Below are 20,228 nucleotides of genomic sequence, written 5' to 3' on the forward strand. Positions count from 1 at the left end.
ACCCTAACTGTCAAAAAGTTTTTTCTAATATCTAATCTGTGTCTCCTCCCATTTAGTTTCATCCCATTGCTTCTAGTCTTTCCTTGTGCAAATGAGAATAAAGATGATCCTTCTACAATGTGACAGCCCTTGACATATTTGTAGACAGCTATTAAGTTTCCTCTCAGTCTTCTTTTTTGCAAGCTAAACATTCCCAAATCCTGCAACCGTTCCTCATAGGACATGGTTTGCAGACCAGTCACCATTCTGGTCGCTCTTCTCTGAACTTGCTCCAGTTTGTCGATGTCTTTTTTAAAATGTGGTGCCCAAAACTGTACACAGTATTCCAGATGAGGTCTGACCAAAGAGGAGTAAAGACCGCTAATGACTTCACGTGATCTAGACTGTATGCTTCTGTTAATACATCCCAGAATTGTATTTGCCTTTTTTGCTGCTGCATCACACTGTTGACTCATGTTCAGTCTATGATCTATTAGTATACCTAAGTCTTTTTCACATGTACTGTTGCTTAGCTCTATTCCTCCCATTCTGTATATGCTTTTTTCATTTTTATTGCCCAGATGTAGTACTTTGCATTTTTCCCTGTTAAAAACCATTCTGTTGGTTGCTGCCCACTGCTCCAGTTTATTTAGGTCTTTTTGAATCCTCTCTCTCTCTTCTCTAGTATTAGCTATCCCTCCTAGCTTTGTGTCATCGGCAAATTTAATCAGTTTACCCTCAATTCCTTCATCTAAATCATTGATAAAGATGTTGAACAATACAGGTCCCAGGACGGAGCCCTGTGGTACCCCACTTGAGACATTCATCCAGCTGGATGTGAAGCCATTTACAACCACCCTTTGAGTCCGATCACTAAGCCAGTTATGAATCCACCTAACAGTTGCCTGGTCCATTGCATACTTGGTCATTTTTTCAATAAGGATGATGTGAGATACTTTGTCAAATGCTTTGCTGAAGTCAAGATATACTATATCTACAGCATTTCCCCGATCCACCCAGTCAGTGATTCTGTCATAGAAGGAAATTAAGTTAGTCTGACATGACTTGTTAGTTACAAACCCATGCTGACTCTGGTTAATCACTTCATTCTTATCCATGTACTTACATACATGTTGTTTAATAATTTGTTCAAAGATCTTTCCTGGTATAGAAGTCAGACTCACCGGCCTATAGTTCCCTGGGTCCACCTTCTTCCCCTTTTTGAAGATAGGAACAACATTTGCTCTTCTCCAGTCTTCTGGGACTTCTCCTGTTCTCCAAGAATTTTCAAAGATTATGGAGAGTGGTTCTAAAATTTCTTCTACAATCTCCTTCAGTACTCTGGGGTGTAATTCATCTGGACCTGGAGACTTGAACTCATTTATGTTAGCTAAATATTCCCTCACAATCTTTCTGTTTACTGATAACTTGGATTCCTCTATTCCTTTAAAAGGACAGTGAAGATCAGTTGATGTTACATTTTCTTTCTGAGAGAAAACAGATGCAAAATAGGAATTAAAAAGTTCGGCCTTCTCAACATCCTCTCTTACCATTTCTCCATTTTCATCCTGTAAAAATCCTATAGCATCTTTGACTTTTCTTTTACTTTTGACATACCCCCAAAATCCTTTTTTATTGCTTTTGACATCTCTTGCAAGCCTTAATTCATTGTCAGCTTTAGCTAACCTGATACGTGCCCTGTAGGATCTGCAGACTGCATTATAATCTTCTTTAGATATGCCTCCCTCTTTCCATTTAATAAACATTTCTTTCTTTCTTTTTAGCATGTGTTTAAGTTCTGTGTTCATCCATCCTGGTTTCCTTAAATGCTTCCCATTCTTCCTACTTTTCGGGATTGTTAACGATTGTGCTTTGAGAATCTCATTTTTTAAAATTTCCCATCCTTCCTGGACATTTTTGTCCTTAAGGACATCCAGCCATTGGATCCCTCCTATTCTCTTTCTGAGTCTCTTAAAATCTGCCTTTCTAAAATCTAACCTTGAAGTTTGAGTCTTCACATGTCTTCCTCCTCTAGTTATCCAAAATTCTATAATAGCATGATCGCTGCCTCCTAGGGTCCCAGCCACCTTTACCTCCTCAACCATTTCCTCCCTGTTTATAAGGATTAGATCCAAAGTAGCAGATCCCCTTGTTTTCTCCCCTACCTTTTGGAAGATAAAGTTGTCAGCAAGAGAGGATAAGAATTTGCTTGACCTGTTAGTTTTACTTGAGAGAGATTCCCAACAAATGTCTGGATAGTTGAAATCTCCCATGACCACTACGTCATATTTTTTGGAGAACTTGGTCATTTGATACATAAAGAGTTCATCCATATCTTCAGCTTGCCCAGGTGGCCTGTAGTAAATGCCTACAATGGTGTCCTTTCCGTTGTTCTCTCCTTGTATTCTTACCCAAACAGTTTCCACAGAACTCCCAGTCTCTGAAGCTTCAATCTCTGTGCAGATATATGCTTTTCTAACATACAATGCAACACCTCCTCCTCGTTTATCAAGTCTGTTTCTTGCAAATAAGTTGTATCCTTTTAGCCTTTTATTCCAATCATGTGTATCGTCCCACCAAGTTTCAGTGATTCCAATGACATCATATTCCTTTTCCTGCATTAGTAGTTCCAATTCTCCTTGTTTGTTGCCCATGCTTTGTGCATTTGTATAAAAACATTTTAGTTTGTGATTGGTTTCTCTTCCTCCCATATTTTTATTATTTAGATTTTTTTGTCTTTGTTCTTCTTTTCCACTTCCAGTAGCAGAGATCTCAATAGTATTTGTCAGCTGTATGGCTTTTTCTGGCCTTTTGCTTCCCTTCCCACATTGTTCTAGTTTAAAGCTCTTCTGATGAGTGTAGCAAGGCGACTTCCAAATACATGTTTTCCAGTCTTCGTAAGGTGCACCCCATCTCTAGCAAGTAGTCCATCGTATAGGTAATTCATTCCGTGATCCAGAAATCCAAATCCTTGTTGACGGCACCATCGACGTAGCCAGTTGTTCACCTGTAGAATCTTATTCCACCTCATTGTTCCATGGCCATCCACTGGGAGGATGGATGAGAAGACCACCTGCGCTCCCAATTCTTTCACTTTCTTGCCTAAGTCTTCAAAGTCACTGCAGATGGTTTCCAGGTCCTTTCTTGCGGTGTCATTTGTCCCCACATGTATTAGCAGGAATGGGTAGTGATCTGTAGGTCTGAAGAGTCTTGATATCCTGTCAGACACATCTTTAATTTTTGCTCCTGGAAGACAGCACATTTCTCTTGAGGTTATGTCTGGTCTGCAGATAGCGGCCTCTGTTCCTCTTAACAGGGAATCCCCCATGACCACCACTCTCCGTTTTTTCTTCACAACATTCTTCTTTCTCCATCCAGGAGGATTCTGAGGGCTTACAAGGTTATTCATTGCTGGCAAAGTCTTATCTTGCTGTATTTCTTCATGGTTCTCCTGTGTGAGAGCCTGGTACTGGTTCCTGAGCAGTATGGGTGCTGACTGCCTCTCGATCCTCCTGCTTCTGTGGGTCACATGCTTCCATTCCTCTGTTTCGTCAGGTGCACCACCTAGAGAGACCAGATATACATACACCCAGGCCAGAGGGAGGTAGTTGCTGGGTCTTAAAGACAACCTCCTATCTAGGAAGCTGTCTGCAATGCCAAACGTGGTGATCTCCTACAGGCCACTGCAGGACGGCTGTCTGTCACCTCCGACACACCCGTGACACATACACGGCGTACTTTCACAAGCCGCTCTGGCAGATCCATGTAGATTTTGAGAAACTGCAGAACCACTAAGCTGAGCACATAGGCCAGGCATGGTACATGTGCAAGCTTGCCTAGCTTCAGAGCCACCACCAGGTTCTCTGATACAGCTTTCAACAACTCTGCAACGGTGTGGGGTTTGTCGCCTAATCATACAGTTCTGCTTATTGCTATTGGCACACTCATAATGTAAGTAAATAATCTGGAATATGTCCTGAAAAAATGAATCAAGTGATGGAGGCTGAAGAGGAGGAGGTGGTGTTGAAGGAGCTGTAGAATGTAGGGGCAACCCTGATTGACCCAGTGCCCACAATCCTCTGCGTCAGGAGGACGTATTCCATCCCAGGGTCCCACTGGGTCCCGGTTTCCACAATATTAACCCAGTGGAATGTGTCATTGGGTTGAACCGTCCCTGGCCACATTCACTTGTCCATGTGTTTCTGGTTAGGCGGTCCTTCCCACTTAAGTGCACTGGGGAGGGCACGGGTAATGTTCTGAGACCCGCGCTTGTGGAAGGCGGAGACAATACCGGGAGAAATAGTGGCGGTGGTCGACCGAGCATGGACACCCGGCCACCGCCGTCATGAGGTTGTGGAAAGCTTCCACCACTACGAGCTTAAAAGGCAACATTTCAAGTGCAAGCAGTCCAAAAATGTGGCAGTTTAGTATTGCAGCCTGTGGGTGGGTGGCTGGATGCATACTTGCGCTTGCTTTCCAAAAACAGAAAACTAAGGAGATGGTGATCTCTATCATCATCACGACCTCACCTCGGTACTATGAACTCTCCTGAAGGAGAAGCCAGGGCCCACCGGATGAATCTCCGGTTCTCCGGTGGGCCAGTCCAACCCTGCCGAGAAGCAGCCCTGGATAAGAAAAGTGTGTGGGAAGGTTCCCGGACGCTCTATGTCTGTCTTTTTTATGGTGGACTTTGTCCGTACTATCCCTGGGCACTTTCACTTGTCCAAGTGTTTGTGGGTAGGCAGTCATTCCCAGTAAGTGCACTGGGGAGGGCATGGGTAATGTTCTAGGACCCATGCTTGTGGAAGGCGGAAACGATACTGGGAGAAACCACCGCCATAAGGTTGTGGAAAGCTTCCGCCTCCACAAGCCTAAAAGGCAACATTTCAAGTGCAAGCAGTCCAGAAATGTGGCAGTTTAGTATTGCGGCCTGTGTGTGCGTGGGTGGTTGGCTGCATACTTGTGCTTGCATTCCAAGGACTGTGGTAGGGACAACTGAACACTGCAAAGGGACAAGGACGTGGACGGCGATGATTGCAAGTCTGCAACGACAGGTGCAGGCATGGAAGGCAACTTCGCATGTGCCATGGACAGGAGATTTGCGTGCACGCACAACAGCGGAAGATGCAGTGGTGTCACCCGCAGACACTGTTTCTGGACCTTGGCGTTCGGCCCAGCTAGTCGGGTGCTTTGCTGCCATGTGCCTGAGCATGCTGGTGGTGGTCAGGCTGGTAGTTTTGGTGCCCCTGCTGATGCTGGCCTGGCAGATGTTGCAAATGGCCTTTTTGGGGTTATCTGAACAGTCTTTAAAAAAGAACCAGACTCGGGAAGACCTAACAGTTGTACTGGCAATTTCCGTCTTGCTGGTGTTCCGGGGAGCAGTTGCCCGCCTTGTGTTTGTGGCAACCACACTGCTTGTTCCAGCCTAATGTGGTGCTACTCCTCCCTCCCCCTGTGTGCTGCTGTCCTTGCTCTACATGTCCCCTTGCCACATTGGGCCAGAGACTTCATCGTCCACCGCTTCGTCTTCCACTTATGCAGCCTGGACCTCCTCCTAACTTTCTGGCAATTATGTCTCATCATTATCCCCCTCTTGTGACTGGATTCAATAGTGGTGTTCCACGGCCCCCTAGAAATTGCGACAGAAAGGTAGTTTGACATGACGTGGGTGTTTGTTGTGCTCCCTCAGCAGGCACAGTTTCACCTTGCCCACGGCCTCTGCGTACACTATCACCATCACCATAACGTCCACTTCCCCGTCCCTTGACACACACCTTGCCCATTTTAAATGGAGTTTAAGATTTGTCACGTTGCCAAAAATATCTATATTATTACTGCAGTTATATAGGTTACGTCTGCTCAGATGACCACAGTTTTAGGCAGTGCCCTGGGGGTCAGAGATGCTTCCAGGGGTCTTTCCCATGCAGTTCCCATGTCTTTTCAACACTGTATAAATGTGTGAACATAGCCCAAGATGTAGAGGAGCATTTTTGTTTTTGTATATTTATTTTGCCTTATATACAAGTCATTATACTGGAAAGGATCTTCCTTAATATTTTTCCCAAGAAAATCTATTTTGGTTTAGTTTTTGTATGTTTTATTGTGAGTCCGTAAAAGTGGCATAATCCTCTGACAACATTGTTGACAGCAGTGATCTGGGAGTCAGAGATGCTTCCAGGGGTCTTCCCCATGCTGTTCCCATGTCATATGAGCACTGTTCCAATCGATTTGGGCAATTTTTAGGCTCTCCGCAGACCGCTGGGGGAAGTGGGGAGTTGCGCCAGAAAAATGCTCGAGTTTCCCATAGACTTAGATTGGTCTCATTACTTGGACTGAGCACTCGAGCATTCCAATTTGCTCGACCGTAAGCAACGAGTACCTGAGCACCACTGTGCCCTGTTTTCGCTATTTGTGGATAATGGCTCACTGTGATTCGCTGGAGTCCCAAAGCTTTACAAATGGCTTTATAACCTTTCCAGACAGATAGAACTCAATTACTTTGTTTCTTATTTGTTACTGAATTTCTTTGGATTGCAGCATGATGTCCAGATCTTTTGGTCTACTTCACTTTATCAGGCAGCTCCTATTTAAGTGATTTCTTGATTGAGAACAGGTGTGGCAGTAATCAGGCCTGTGTATGACAAGGGAAATTGAACTCAGCTTCCCAAAGATGTGATAAACCAGTTAATTTATGTTTTAAGTGTGGGGGAGGGGGGTCACTTTCTCACACAGGGCCTTGTAGGTTTCGCTTTCTTTTTTTCCTTAATAATAAAGCTGCATTTTTGTTTACTTGTGTTATCTTTGTCTAATATTTAATTTGTTTTGTGATCTGAAACATTTAAGTGTGACAAACATGTCAAAGAATAAGAAATCAGGAAGGGGCAAACACCTTTTCACACTGCTGTAGATATTAGATAGATAGATAGATAGATAGATATTAGATAGATAGTAGATAGATATGGCACAGATAAATAGATATGGGCTAGATAGATATTAGATAAATAGATATCTATCTCATATCTATCCCATATCTATCTATCTAGAAAGGTATATAAATATAAATCATCATATACATCAAAATGGCTTAGAACCCTGAGTGACAGGTGATGATGTCACAATCAGCCTCCGCTTATGACAATGGGAGAAGCCTTGGTTCCAGTCACTTTCTCTTGTGTGTTGCACTCACAACTTGTGTTGCAAAACTTGCTATAGAGAGAGAGTTTTAAAAAGTAATAGTAGTCGTCAGCGCCCTCTGGTGGAGAGAACAAGGTAAGTCTAACTATGTGTACAGCGAGCATTTCCCTGCAAATTATACAGCCCAGCCATGCATCACTGTGATCACTACACAGTGAGGTTACCAGAGCTCCAATTGCTGGGAAACAATGCATTTTAGTGTGTCTAGATGGTATAGGAATGCTGGAACCTTTAGTTCTACAGCATATATGACCATAGATTTTTGACCGCTAGCATAATCTATATTGTGGGCCATGACATGAATGCAAAAGTAAGCTAATGGTGCCAGATAAATCTCAATTCAACCCAAATTTTTAGATTAATTAGAGTCCCCATAAGGCACAAAAGCCAATATGTAACCAAAGAGTAAAAAGGGGGATGTGCCAGGAACAACGTACAACAATGTTTTTAATAAAAATATCAATTTTATTGAGTCAGTCAAAATATATATAAACAGCAATACAGTAAAAGCAAAAAACAGACACAACACAGGCGACAAAGAAAGTTGGTGAGTGAATAAATCCCATAGAAGATTGAGAATGTGTTTGTCACTCACCAACTTTCTCTGTCGCCTGTGTCTGTGTTATGTCTGTTTTTTGCTTTTACTGTATTGCTGTTTATATATATTTTTTGACATATTTTTAAATCACAAACAAGCGCTAGTATGAACCAAGCCTATGGAGGTGGTCATCATTACCAATTAGTTTATATTAAATAGCAGCCCAATATTAATTATGAAATACATCACGATGGCTTAGAACCCTGAGTGACAGGTGATGATGTCACAATCAGTCCCCGGTCCCAGTCACTTTCTCTTGTGTGTTGCACTCACAACTTGTGTTGCAAAACTTACTACAGTATAGAGAGTTTTAAAAAGTGATTGGAATTGTCAGCGCCCTCTTGTGGAGAGAACAAGGTAAGTCTAACCTTTTTATAGTGACTAAATGGGTTGTCTATAACTGGACAACCCCTCTTAACAGCTTGAGTGCACAATATACAAGTAAAACACTCAACAGCTCTTGGACTGGTTCCGTTCCTATAATGTTGGCACTGTGTCTCCCAGTAGTCATGGGACAGTATTATGTCATGTAACTGCTGCAGCCAATCAGTGGCTGCTGATTGGGTGCACATTTTCACTATTCTGTCAGAGTGGACTTCCGACATTGAGACACGACCTGCAGGTTATTATAGACAGATAACCCATTCTGGATTACCAGGCCTGGAATTATCCATACACAGTACAGTATAGTCACATTATAGTAATCTGGCATTAATGGAATTAATGGTCGGCTGGTCTTCATCTTCCATTAGAATGAGTGGAGCTGCAAAGCACATAATCGACCACTGCTCCACTCACGGTCAAATTAAAGCCTTTTTTTTTGGGAAGTCACCCCCTTTGCCTTGGTATTACCTCTTGGTAATAGAGGTAAGATTAACAATCGCTCAAAGTGTAGTTATCATTTTAATTTTTATCTCATAAATCAATAGTGCGCATGAAATTAAGAAAATTTGTAATATATCTTAGAAAAGATATTGGTCTCTTTCTCCTCTTGGGCTGATCTTTCATTTTCAAAATTCTCAATTCACTGGTAAAATCCGTATTCAGTGAAGACAGATTTTCCCATTACTGAGATAGGAGATGGCAGCTGCTACTTATAAGATTCTATGTAGAGAAGAAGGAGGAGAAGGAGGATATCTGTCTCCAGCTCTTCTGTTCTAATTCATCTCATTTACATAGTATCTTATCTGTAGTATCTGCCATTTCATTTCTCAGTAATGGGAAAATCTGTCTTCACTGAATACAGATTTTACTGGTGAATTACATTTTTTTAAAATGAAAGATCAGTCCAGGAGGAGAAAGAGACTGGTTTCTGTGATAAGATATATTACAAATCATGTGCATTATTGATTTATGAGATAAATATTAAACAATTGTTACCCCAAGGTCTTTAGGAAAATAGCGCAGTATAACATTATTACATGGCACCAGCTTTTGTAGGCCAGTCCAGGTTAACTTCTATTACTGGACTATCAGACTTTCTGTACTTTATATAATGATGATGAGAGTAATTAAATGTTTTTTCCATTTTCTGTGTCTATCTCCAGTGTTTACAGGGCTCTGTTAACATGGCATCTCTCCAGAAATGCGCTCATACTATCATACAGATGTTTGATGATGAGGATGAGGAAAAAGCTAGACTTGATAGGCAGGACACAAATGGCCGGAGTGTAATTTCTTACGTACGCTCCATCATTACTGTAGTGATTCTGTCCTACACAAATCTAGTAATCTACATGAATTCCTTTATTGACAAAGGTAGGTGAAGGAGGGGTAAAAGGTTTTACGTCTGGGGGAAAGATTTTTTAAGCCTGTAGCTGTGAAGGTGTCTATAATAGCACCACGACTGTCTGACTCTTCAGGGCATATGAGAAGCCTATTAAAAAAAGTACAACAGTTCTCTAATTACAAATGATCATTTGTGCTCTTCTCTTGTTCTTGTAGGGGTGAGGCCATATCTGCAAAGCGCCTTTATAATAGAGGACAGTGGACTTGGATGGCAGAACATAGGTAAATGTCAATATCAAATTATATTCTGTAAGTCACCATGAAAGATGCCATTAGAAGGAGGACTGATATCAAATCCCTGACTCAAATTTGATAACATCTCAGTGTCAAAATGATTCACTTTGGAAGATTTCATGACCCTTTAACCTATTCCTGACATCCGCCGTACATGTATGGAGCAAGATGAAAGCGGGTGTATAGAGCAGGATATTCCCGGCAGATAATAGCTGTGACACACAGAGCGTGCCTCTAAAGTCTACGGTCACACTATCAGTATCTGGTCAGTATTTTACATCAGTATTTGTAAGTAGTGTTGAGCATTCCGATACTGAAATATCGGGTATCGGCCGATATTCGCGGTATCGGAATTCCGATACTTAATTCCGATACTTTTACAATATCGAATACCGGAATCGGAAGTTCCCATAATGCCTGCGCTCTGCAGTGTCTCTGAAGGATGACAAGCTGGATGGCATAGCTCAGCTGAGATCCAGCCTGTCATCAGAACGCCATCCCAGCGTGAGAGAATTCTCCTGATTGTTTAAAAGCCGGCGGGCGTTAAAAAGCCACCGGCTTTTAAACAATCACACAGTCCCATACTGCTTGCCCGCAGCCTCCCACCCCGATCCTCCGCTCCCCTCGCCACCTCCCATCCCGATCATAAGTTAGGACCGGGCGGGGAGCACAGCACCAAGGAGCGGGGAGCGAAGGACCCGGGCGGGGAAGCCGGCCATGAAAAGACTTCACCGCCGGCTTTCCCGGTCTGTGCTGCGCTTTCCCGCCGGTTATTTCAAATTAACAGCTGCGGTATCAGGTGATGCTGATCAGCTGTTCATTTGAAGTAGCCGCGGTGCCCTCGGAGGGTTCATATGAGTTCATGCTTGACTGCATTGCATGAACTCACATGAACTTTCCCACGGCCGCACAGGTCAGCCTCACCTCCCAGACCCATCATGATTGGTGTGTGTGGGTGTCTGTGCGATGTGTGCGGGTGTGCGCGGTGTCTGTGCGATGTGTGCGGGTGTGCGCGGTGTCTGTGCGATGTGTGCGATGTCTGTGCGATGTGTGCGCGGTGTCTGTGCGATGTGTGCGGTGTCTGTGCGATGTGTGCGGGTGTGCGCGGTGTCTGTGCGATGTGTGCGGTGTCTGTGCGATGTGTGCGGGTGTGCGCGGTGTCTGTGCGATGTGTGCGGTGTCTGTGCAATGTGTGCGGGTGTGCACGGTGTCTGTGCGATGTGTGCGGTGTCTGTGCGATGTGTGCGGGTGTGCGCGGTGTCTGTGCGATGTGTGCGGTGTCTGTGCGATGTGTGCGGGTGTGCGCGGTGTCTGTGCGATGTGTGCGGTGTCTGTGCGATGTCTGCGAGTGTGTGTGGTGTCTGTGCGATGTCTGTGCGATGTGTGCGGTGTCTGTGCGATGTGTGCGGTGTCTGTGCGATGTGTGCGGGTGTGCGCGGTGTCTGTGCGTGCAGGCAGACATAGGCCGATGTGATACTACTACTCCCATCGGCCTATGTCTGTCCCCCGTCCACTCGTGCCAGCAGGATCAGCTCGATGGGAGCAGTAGTTCCCATCAGCCTGATCCTGCTATTTAAATTGCCCTACTGTGTCCCCAATAAATTTTAAATACATGTCATTGGTGGCCAGTGGTTACCTAAAAGAAATTAGTTCATACATTACCTGTCCCCGCCGATCGCCACCTAAAATAAGGTAAAAAATAAAAAACTACACCTATACTCACCTAGACACCTAATTCCCCGAAGCCATCGATCTCCTGTAATAAAATATAAAATAATAAACCACAACCTTATCCTTACCCCTCCGTAGTAGTCCACGAGTGTCCCACGATGATCTCCAGTTTAGAGCAGCCACATAGAATGTGACCGCTCTGAACCGCTGCCGCCGCTAGAATGATGGGGCCGTAAAGCAGCCCCGTCATTGCATAAGCGCTTTCGCCGGAGTTCAGGCAGCGCTGCTCCGGTTAGCTGCTTTACGGCCCTGCTGTATCGTGAGAAATTCCCACGGTACAGCAGTGCCGTAAAGGAGGTCTCCGGAGCTGCGCTGCCTGAATGCACTCCGGTGACCTCAGTCAGTGGCTCCCACTGCCGGGAGCGGACGTGTTCCCGGCAGCGTGAGCTTACAGCAGCCATGCACAGCTGTCACCATCTCCAGATGTGACAGCTGTGCATGGGAGATCAGCGCAGGAACGTGGACAGGTAACTATTTTTTTTTAGTAAACTAAGAATTAAATAAAATTGTGTGTTTTATTTCAAATAAATTATTTTTTTCTGGGTGTAGTGTGTGTTTTTCATTTTAACACTTTGTAGGTTAGTAATGGGGGTGTCTTATAGACGCCCATCATTACTAACCTGGGCTTGATGTCAGCTGGCATTATAAGCTGACATCAACCCCAGCCCTATTACCCCACTGCCACCGCACCAGGGCAGCGTGGAAGAGCGAGGCTAAGTGCCAGAATTGACGCATCCTATGGATGCGCCATTTCTCGGGCGGCTGACGGCTGGTGTTTCTAGCCTGGGAGGGGGCCAATATTCATGGCACCCTTCCTGGGCTATTAATATCAGCCCCCAGCTGTCTGCCTAGCCTTTGCTAGCTATTAAAATAGGGGGGACCCCACGTCATTTTTTTGGGGGGGTCCCCCATTTTAATAGCTAGTAAAGGCTAGGTATTCAGCTGGGGGCTGATATTAGTAGCCTGGGAAGCTCCGTGGGTATTACCCCCTTCCCAGGCTTCAAACATCTTCCCCAGCCGTCTGCTTAACCTCCGCTAGAGCCTAAAATTATGGGGGATCCCACGCCAATTTTTTTTTAAATAAATCCTTTATTTTAACACTAAATGACATTTGATGAGTTAATAAAGATGCAGTCCCTAAATTATTATTTATTTTTTAATTAATTTTTCCCAAAAATTTTGACGTGGGCTTTGCCATATTTTGTATGCCAGCCAGGTACAGCATCCAGCTTCTATGAACGCGCCATTTTCCGGGGTGGCTGCGGACTGCAATTTGCAGCGGGTGTGGCCCAGAAAGCTTGGGTCTCCCTGTGCTGCGGATTCCAGCCCCCAGCTGCCTAGTTGTACCTGGCTGGACACAAAAATAGGGCGAAGCTCCACGTATTTTTTTTTTTAATTATTTCATGAAATTCATGAAATAATAAAGAAAAAAAGGGCTTCCCTATATTGTTGTGTCCGGCCAGGTACAAATAGGCAGCTGGTGGTTGGGGGCAGCCCGTTCCTGCCTGCTGTACCTGGCTGGACACAAATATAGTGCAAAGCCCCACGTCAATTTGTTTTAATTATTTCAGAAAATTCATGAAATAATTTTAAAAAAATTGATGTGGGGCTTCGTCCTATATTTGTGTCCAGCCAGGTACAGCAGGCAGGAACGGGCTGCCCCCAACCACCAGCTGCCTATTTGTACCTGGCCGGACACGACAATATAGGGAAGCCCTTTTTTAAAAAAATTATTTCATGAAATAATTAAAAAAAAATTGACGTGGAGCTTCGCACTATATTTGTGTCCAGCCAGGTACAGCAGGCAGGAACGGGCTGCCCCCAACCACCAGCTGCCTATTTGTACCTGGCCGGACACAACAATATAGGGAAGCCCTTTTTTTCTTAATTATTTCATGAATTTCATGAAATAATTAAAAAAAAAAATACGTGGGGCTTCGCCCTATTTTTGTGTCCAGCCAGGTACAACTAGGCAGCTGGGGGCTGGAATCTGCAGCGCAGGGAGCCCCAAGCTTTCTGGGCCCCACCCGCTGCAAATTGCAGTCCGCAGCCGCCCCGGAAAATGGCGCGTTCATAGAAGCGCCATCTTCTGGCGCTGTACCCAACTCATCCAGGGCCCTGGTGCGGTGGCTCACTGGGTAATAAAGGGGTTAAGGCCAGCTTGGCATTATCAGCTGGCCCTAAGCCCGAAATTCATGGGGTCACGCCAATATTAGACATGACCACCATGAATTTCTAGTAAAGTATTTAAAAAAAACACAACACCCAGAATAAAGTCCTTTAATTGAAATAAACACACAATTCTTTATTGTTCTAAATTAAACCATACTTACCGTCACGCCCATTCCAGCTGAAGCCAACGATCTCCTGCAATAAAAGAAAAATAATAAACCAACCTCATCCTTACCTTCCCATGGATCCCACGACAGCTTCAGCTCTGCTACATCGAGATGACAGGCTGGACCGCAGCAGAACGCTGCCATCCAGCCTGTCATCCCGCAGACACTGAGAAGCGCAGGCATGCTTGCGCTCCTTAGTGTCTCTCTGTGACGGCATAAAGATGAGCCGAGTTCATGTCCAATGAACTCAGCTCACCTCATGCACGTCACTGACAGCGTGGGAAAATTCTCCTGCACTCAGCGCTTCAGCGTGAGAATTCTCCCACGCTGTCAGTGACGTGCATGAGGTGAGCCGAGTTTATTGTCGGCTCATCTGGATGCCGTCACAGAGAGACACTGAGGAGCGCAAGCATGCCTGTGCTTCTCAGTGTCTGCGGGATGACAGGCTGGATGGCAGCGTTCTGCTGCGGTCCAGCCTGTCATCTCAATGTAGCAGAGCTGGAGCCGTCGTGGGAACCATGGAAAGGTAAGGATGATGTTGGTTTATTATTTTTCTTTTATTGCAGGAGATCGTTGGCTTCAGCTGGAATGGGCGTGACGGTAAGTATGGTTTAATTTAGAACAATAAAGAATTGTGTCTTTATTTCAATTAAAGGACTTTATTCTGGGTGTTTGTGTTTTTTTTTAACTTTGACTATGGGGTTAGTAATGGGGGTGTCTTATAGACGCCTCTCCATTACTAACCTGGGCTTGATGTCAGCTGGCATTATAAGCTGACATCAACCCCAGCCCTATTACCCCACTGCCACCGCTACAGGGCAGTGGGAAGAGCGAGGCTAAGTGCCAGAATTGGCGCATCCTATGGATGCGCCATTTCTGGGGCGGCTGACGGCTGGTGTTTCTAGCCTGGGAGGGGGCCAATATTCATGGCTCCCTTCCTGGGCTATTAATATCAGCCCCCAGCTGTCTGCCTAGCCTTTGCTAGCTATTAAAATAGGGGGGACCCCACATCATTTTTTTGGGGGGGTCCCCCATTTTAATAGCTAGTAAGGGCTAGGTATTCAGCTGGGGGCTGATATTAGTAGCCTGGGAAGCTCCGTGGGTATTACCCCCTTCCCAGGCTTCAAACATCTGCCCCAGCCGTCTGCTTAACCTCCGCTAGAGACTAAAATTAAGGGGAACCCCACGCCAATTTTTTTTTAAATAAATCCTTTATTTTAACACTAAATGACAAGTACAGTAATCAACACTATCACTGTACTTCATATATATGTGACTAACATGTTTCTATCTATCTAATCTATGTATGATTCTCTATTCCTTCTATTCTAAATTGTCGGGTACAGATGCTGAATTGCCGGCCGGCTTTTTTAAAGAGACGGTGCATGAAAACACTATTATTTTTTTAAATAAATCCTTTACACTAAATGACAAGTACAGTAACCAACACTGTCACTGTACTTCATATATATGTGACTGACATGTTTCTATCTATCTAATCTATGTGTGAAGCTCTATTCTGTCTGTTATAAATTGTCAGGTACCGCTGATGAATTGCCGGCCGGCTTTTTTAAAGAGACGGTGCATGAAAACACTATTATTTTTTTAAATAAATCCTTTACACTAAATGACAAGTACAGTAACCAACACTGTCACAGTACTTCATATATATGTGACTGACATGTTTCTATCTATCTAATCTATGCGTGAAGCTCTATTCTGTCTGTTATAAATTGTCGGGTACAGATGCTGAATTGCCGGCCGGCTTTTTTAAAGAGACGGTGCATGAAAACACTATTATATTTTTAAATAAATCCTTTACACTAAATGACAAGTACAGTAAGCAACACTGTCACTGTACTTCATATATATGTGACTGACATGTTTCTATCTATCTAATCTATGTGTGAAGCTCTATTCTTTCTGTTGTAAATTGTCGGGTACCGGTGTATGCGCTGATGAATTGCTGGCTTTTCGCATAATACATTCTACATTATTCTTAGTTGTTTTACTTCATGTAGAATTAACCTACAAGGAAAGAAAGGGTTTATTTTCATTCCGATATTAGTGTCCCATTGACTTGCATTGGTTTCCGGTATCGGAATCGGCGATATCCGATACTTTTTGAGTATCGGTCCGATCCAATCCGATACGATATTTCCTGATATCGGAAGGTATCGCTCAACACTATTTGTAAGCCAAAACCAGGAGGGAACAATCAGACAAAAAGTATAATAGGAACGCGTCACCACTTCTGCATTTTTGACCCAATCCAGGTTTTGAATTACAAATACTGATGTGAAATACTGACCAAATACTGATAGTGTGACCATAGCCTAAGGGCTCGCACGCATCAGCGTAAATAAAATTGCTCCAAAGTTGTTCCAGGAAAGTAGGACGAGTGTCATGCGAGTACAATGAGATTTTTATCAAGTAGCCGCCATATGACATCCGTATGCAATGCATTTTTAACATCAGCTTTTACATACAGTTACTGTCTGTCATTTAAAGCTAGTTTTCTAAGTAATAAAACAATCTTATATACAGATATATATAGATAGAACAGATAGAATAAATAGGATAGATGTCCTGTAGATATTCATTGTCACAAGACCCCTACATGTAATAAACTACCACCCTTTAGTGCCTTTCATGTGGAACTAAAGGGTGTTTAGCCTTTTTAATCTTATTAAATGAATAATTATTTTTTTTAAAAAATGGCATAGGATCACTCTTATTTTTACTAACCAGTTGTGGGAAAGCAGACAGCTGCAGGCTAGTGTTATTATTGTGGGAAGGGGGCAATAAACATGGATCTTCCGAGACTATTAATATCGACATATAGCTGTCTACGTAGCCTTTACCGGTTATTAAAAAGGAAGATGCGAAAAAAAAAAATTACATTGGGTCCCCCTTATTTTTAATAACCAGCAAAGGCTAAGCAGACAGCTGTGGGCTGATATTAGTAGCTGGTTATTAAGAATAGGGGGGACCCCACATAATTTTTTGTGGGGTCCCCCCTTTTTAATAACCAATATGGACTATGTAGGCAGCTGATATTAAAAGGCTGGGAAGCTTCATGGATATTGGCCTCTTCCAAGAATAATAACCCCAGCCCCCGGCTGTCTGCTTTCTCTCAGCTGGGTATAAAAAATAAGGGGGACACCATGCCATTTTTTTCATTTAGTTTTATATTTATTAGCTAAATACATGGACAGTAATCTACAGACACACTGCACTAATTATATAGCTCACTGACATCTTTGTATCTATCTATTCTGATGGTTCACGCTGTATATTTACTGTACTCGGTTGATAAAAAGCCAGGTTGCCTATGAGTTGGGTGCGTAGAAATCAGAAAGCACGCGCCTGGTTCGTTTGCTGTGTGATTTTTTCTTTTCCGCACTCGCAGCATGCTGCAATTTTTTTCTCAGTCTGATCTGAGCTGAGAAAAAACGAATCACAGATGAGCACAGAATCAGTGAATGACATTAGTCAGAGTGCGATTTTCTATCGGATTGCACTAGTTCAATTTATACACAGATGCGTATGAGCCCTAACAGCTGTGATTGGAGACGAGTCCGCCCTCAGCTGTTAACCTGTTAAATACCTGTGTCATTTTCTGAAAGCGGCATTAACAACGGAATGGCATGGTGATGCATCATTCTATACGCCCATCCGCTGTCCTGTGAACAAGCCTATGGGTTGGTAAGACAGTCAGGGGGTGGGGATCTGTTATAGACCTTAATGTCAGCAGGGAGCTGGACTTCAAAGGAGAACTTTTATTTTCCTGTATACAGCAAAAAAGGTCTGCTTTTTATACTGTAGTATAGTACAAGTGATCTGATGATTGCAGGTTCTAGTTATCTAAGGGGACTAACAAATACAGTAAAAATAAAAAGTTTTAAACTATACGAAAAAAGAAACAAAAGTTCGAATTACTCCCTCTTTCCCCCCATTAAAAATACATTTTTGTTAAATAAAAATACACATATGTGATATCACACATCCATAAAGGTTTGATCTATCAAAATATAAAATAAATAACCCGATCAGTAAACAGTATATACAGAAAAAAAAAAATCCAAAAATGCTGTAAGAAGCGGTCAAAATGTCATATCTATCCCAATATGATATCAATAAAAATGATGCTTCCCCCCACAAAATATGAACACTGCACAGTTCCATCAACCGAAAAATGAAAATGTTACTGGTCTCGGAAAATGGCAAAACAATCAAAAAATGTAAAACAAAAAATGTCCATATTTTTTCACCACTTAAACTATTACAAAAACTGGACGTTGCCATAATCGTAGTGACAAGAAGAATCATGATGCCAGATCATTGTAGCCATAAAAACAATTCCCAAAAAACAATGTCAGAATTGCGTTTTTTACAATTTTACCGCAGTTGGATTTTTATCCTTTTTTAAGCACACTATGTGGTAAATTTAATGTTGTTATTCAAAAAGACAACTTGTCTTGAAAAAAAAAGCCCTGATACGTCTATGTTAAGTGATAAGGGTTTAAGTGATAATTTGTTACAAAGACATCTTTTTTCCCCTCGTCCCTTCAGTTTCCATCATCAGCTATGTACTGGCTCATCAAGTCTTTGGATACCTGGGTGACCGCTGTAACAGGAAGAACATAATGTGTGCAGGGATGTCCTTCTGGACAGTCGTGAACCTCTGCATTTCCTTCATTCCCAACGAGGTAAGTAGAACATAAGCTGATTCGGTAGAAGCTTATAATCTTCGTAGATGTTTTTTCTCCAGATGCAACACTAACATAGTAAATCTATTATTTTAAAGCTGAGGTCACATCCTTTTAGAGCCGGTTTCAGGGTTTTTTGGAGGGAAAAATAGTATTTCTTACAGCCAAGTGAATATTGGATATCATAAGTAATGTGGTAGACCTCGCCTAGTCCATCATGAGACAGATTTCCGTTTACAATGAAAACTGTGACAGTGATGTGAACAAAGCCATATTGCTATTTCTCTGCCCTTTGTTGCTATTGTTTTTCTCAGAAAACTTAGTTCAACTAATATGGCCACTGTTATGGCTCTTGTAAGGGTGGACACATGGCGCCCTCACACTACTGAATGGGAAATCTTCTGTAGGCCTCTCACTTGTCAGTATTCAGATCAGTATTTTGTAACCTAAAACCAGGAGCGCGACAAACTGGGAAAAAGTTACAAATCTATCTGTTATACTTTTTCTGACTTTATGTTCTGTTCCTGACTTTTTTTACAAGTACTTATGCAAACTACTGTCCAAAATACTGATGCGTGAAAGTGGCCTTACAGGGGTAATCCCTCCAAAAATCATTTATCTGCTATTCAATGCATAATTTTTGGGTCTTGCATCACAGTTACCCCTCTGCACCCAATCAATAAAAAAGAGGTCCCAAGTTCTCATATCTCAAGAATTTGTCTATGCTTCCCAAACACTTAAATGTAGTGGCAGTGCACTTGTTTGATCAATATTACTGCGGAGATGGGTGAGACCTTTCCGGCTTTTTAACATGCACTGTTGTCGCTGTGGGCACTTTATTGTTATGTATGGTCCAGAATGTATGCTCATCAGCATTAATTCCTTTTAACACCTTTTTGTCTATATATACATGTATCTTCTTTAACACGACTCTTTATCATTTTGAATTAAAGGTTACGTTTTATTGGAACTCTCATTGCTTGTTATATACATTAATTCTACTAGAGAGAACTGTGACTGTCACCATTGGTGGCCACATTTAGCTGGTCTTATAATTTTAATTTATGAAACAAAAGTTAAAATGACCGTTACATTTTAAATGATGACTTGTGGATTTAATGTTTTTTTCAATACATTCCTCAAACACCTACTCCCATACCTCTGCAGAACCAAGTAGGCAGTTGTTAAGAAAAGTTCCTGAAAGATTAACTGAATATTTTTTTATGTTTTCACAGTATTTTCCACTTTTTCTGGGAATAAAAGGGCTGATTGGAACCGTGGAGGCAAGCTTTTCCACAATTGCCCCTTCAATCATTGCTGACCTGTTTGTGGCAGAACAGCGCAGCCGCATGCTTTCCATCTATTACTTCACTGCACCTCTTGGCTGGTAAGTGTGTTACCTGAACATGTGCTAATGGCTTCTTCATCAGGCAGATTCCTCCTGAAATCCACATGAAAAAGATTCTCAAAACCGCTGCTAAAAATGAAGATAGTGCACAGCAATGTGAAAACAACATTGCTGTGCACATATTCAGTGTTCTGTAACTTCTGGTTTGGAAACTATGAAGTAACATAGTCATTGTGTGATTTTGCCACTATAGTGTAAAATAAAAAGAAAAAACTCTGGTGGTAGAGCAACCACAAATAAAGAGG

The 20,228-nt window shown here is 42.8% G+C and overlaps 1 protein-coding gene across 1 annotated transcript in view; it reads left to right on the plus strand.

The window, feature by feature from the left end:
* The window catches only part of LOC141247401 (protein spinster homolog 1-like), a 63,496-nt gene that overhangs the window by 38,981 nt on the left and 4,287 nt on the right, over window positions 1-20,228 (plus strand). The window contains exons 2-5 of the mRNA XM_073669213.1: window positions 9,319-9,529; window positions 9,716-9,781; window positions 18,439-18,575; window positions 19,811-19,962. Coding sequence (XP_073525314.1) covers window positions 9,319-9,529; window positions 9,716-9,781; window positions 18,439-18,575; window positions 19,811-19,962 — 566 coding nt within the window. The remainder of the gene's footprint in view (window positions 1-9,318; window positions 9,530-9,715; window positions 9,782-18,438; window positions 18,576-19,810; window positions 19,963-20,228) is intronic.

This window comes from Phyllobates terribilis, unplaced genomic scaffold (genome assembly GCF_046119375.1).
Source record: "Phyllobates terribilis strain yellow unplaced genomic scaffold, ASM4611937v1 Scaffold_2__4_contigs__length_985480577, whole genome shotgun sequence".
NCBI lineage: Eukaryota > Metazoa > Chordata > Amphibia > Anura > Dendrobatidae > Phyllobates > Phyllobates terribilis.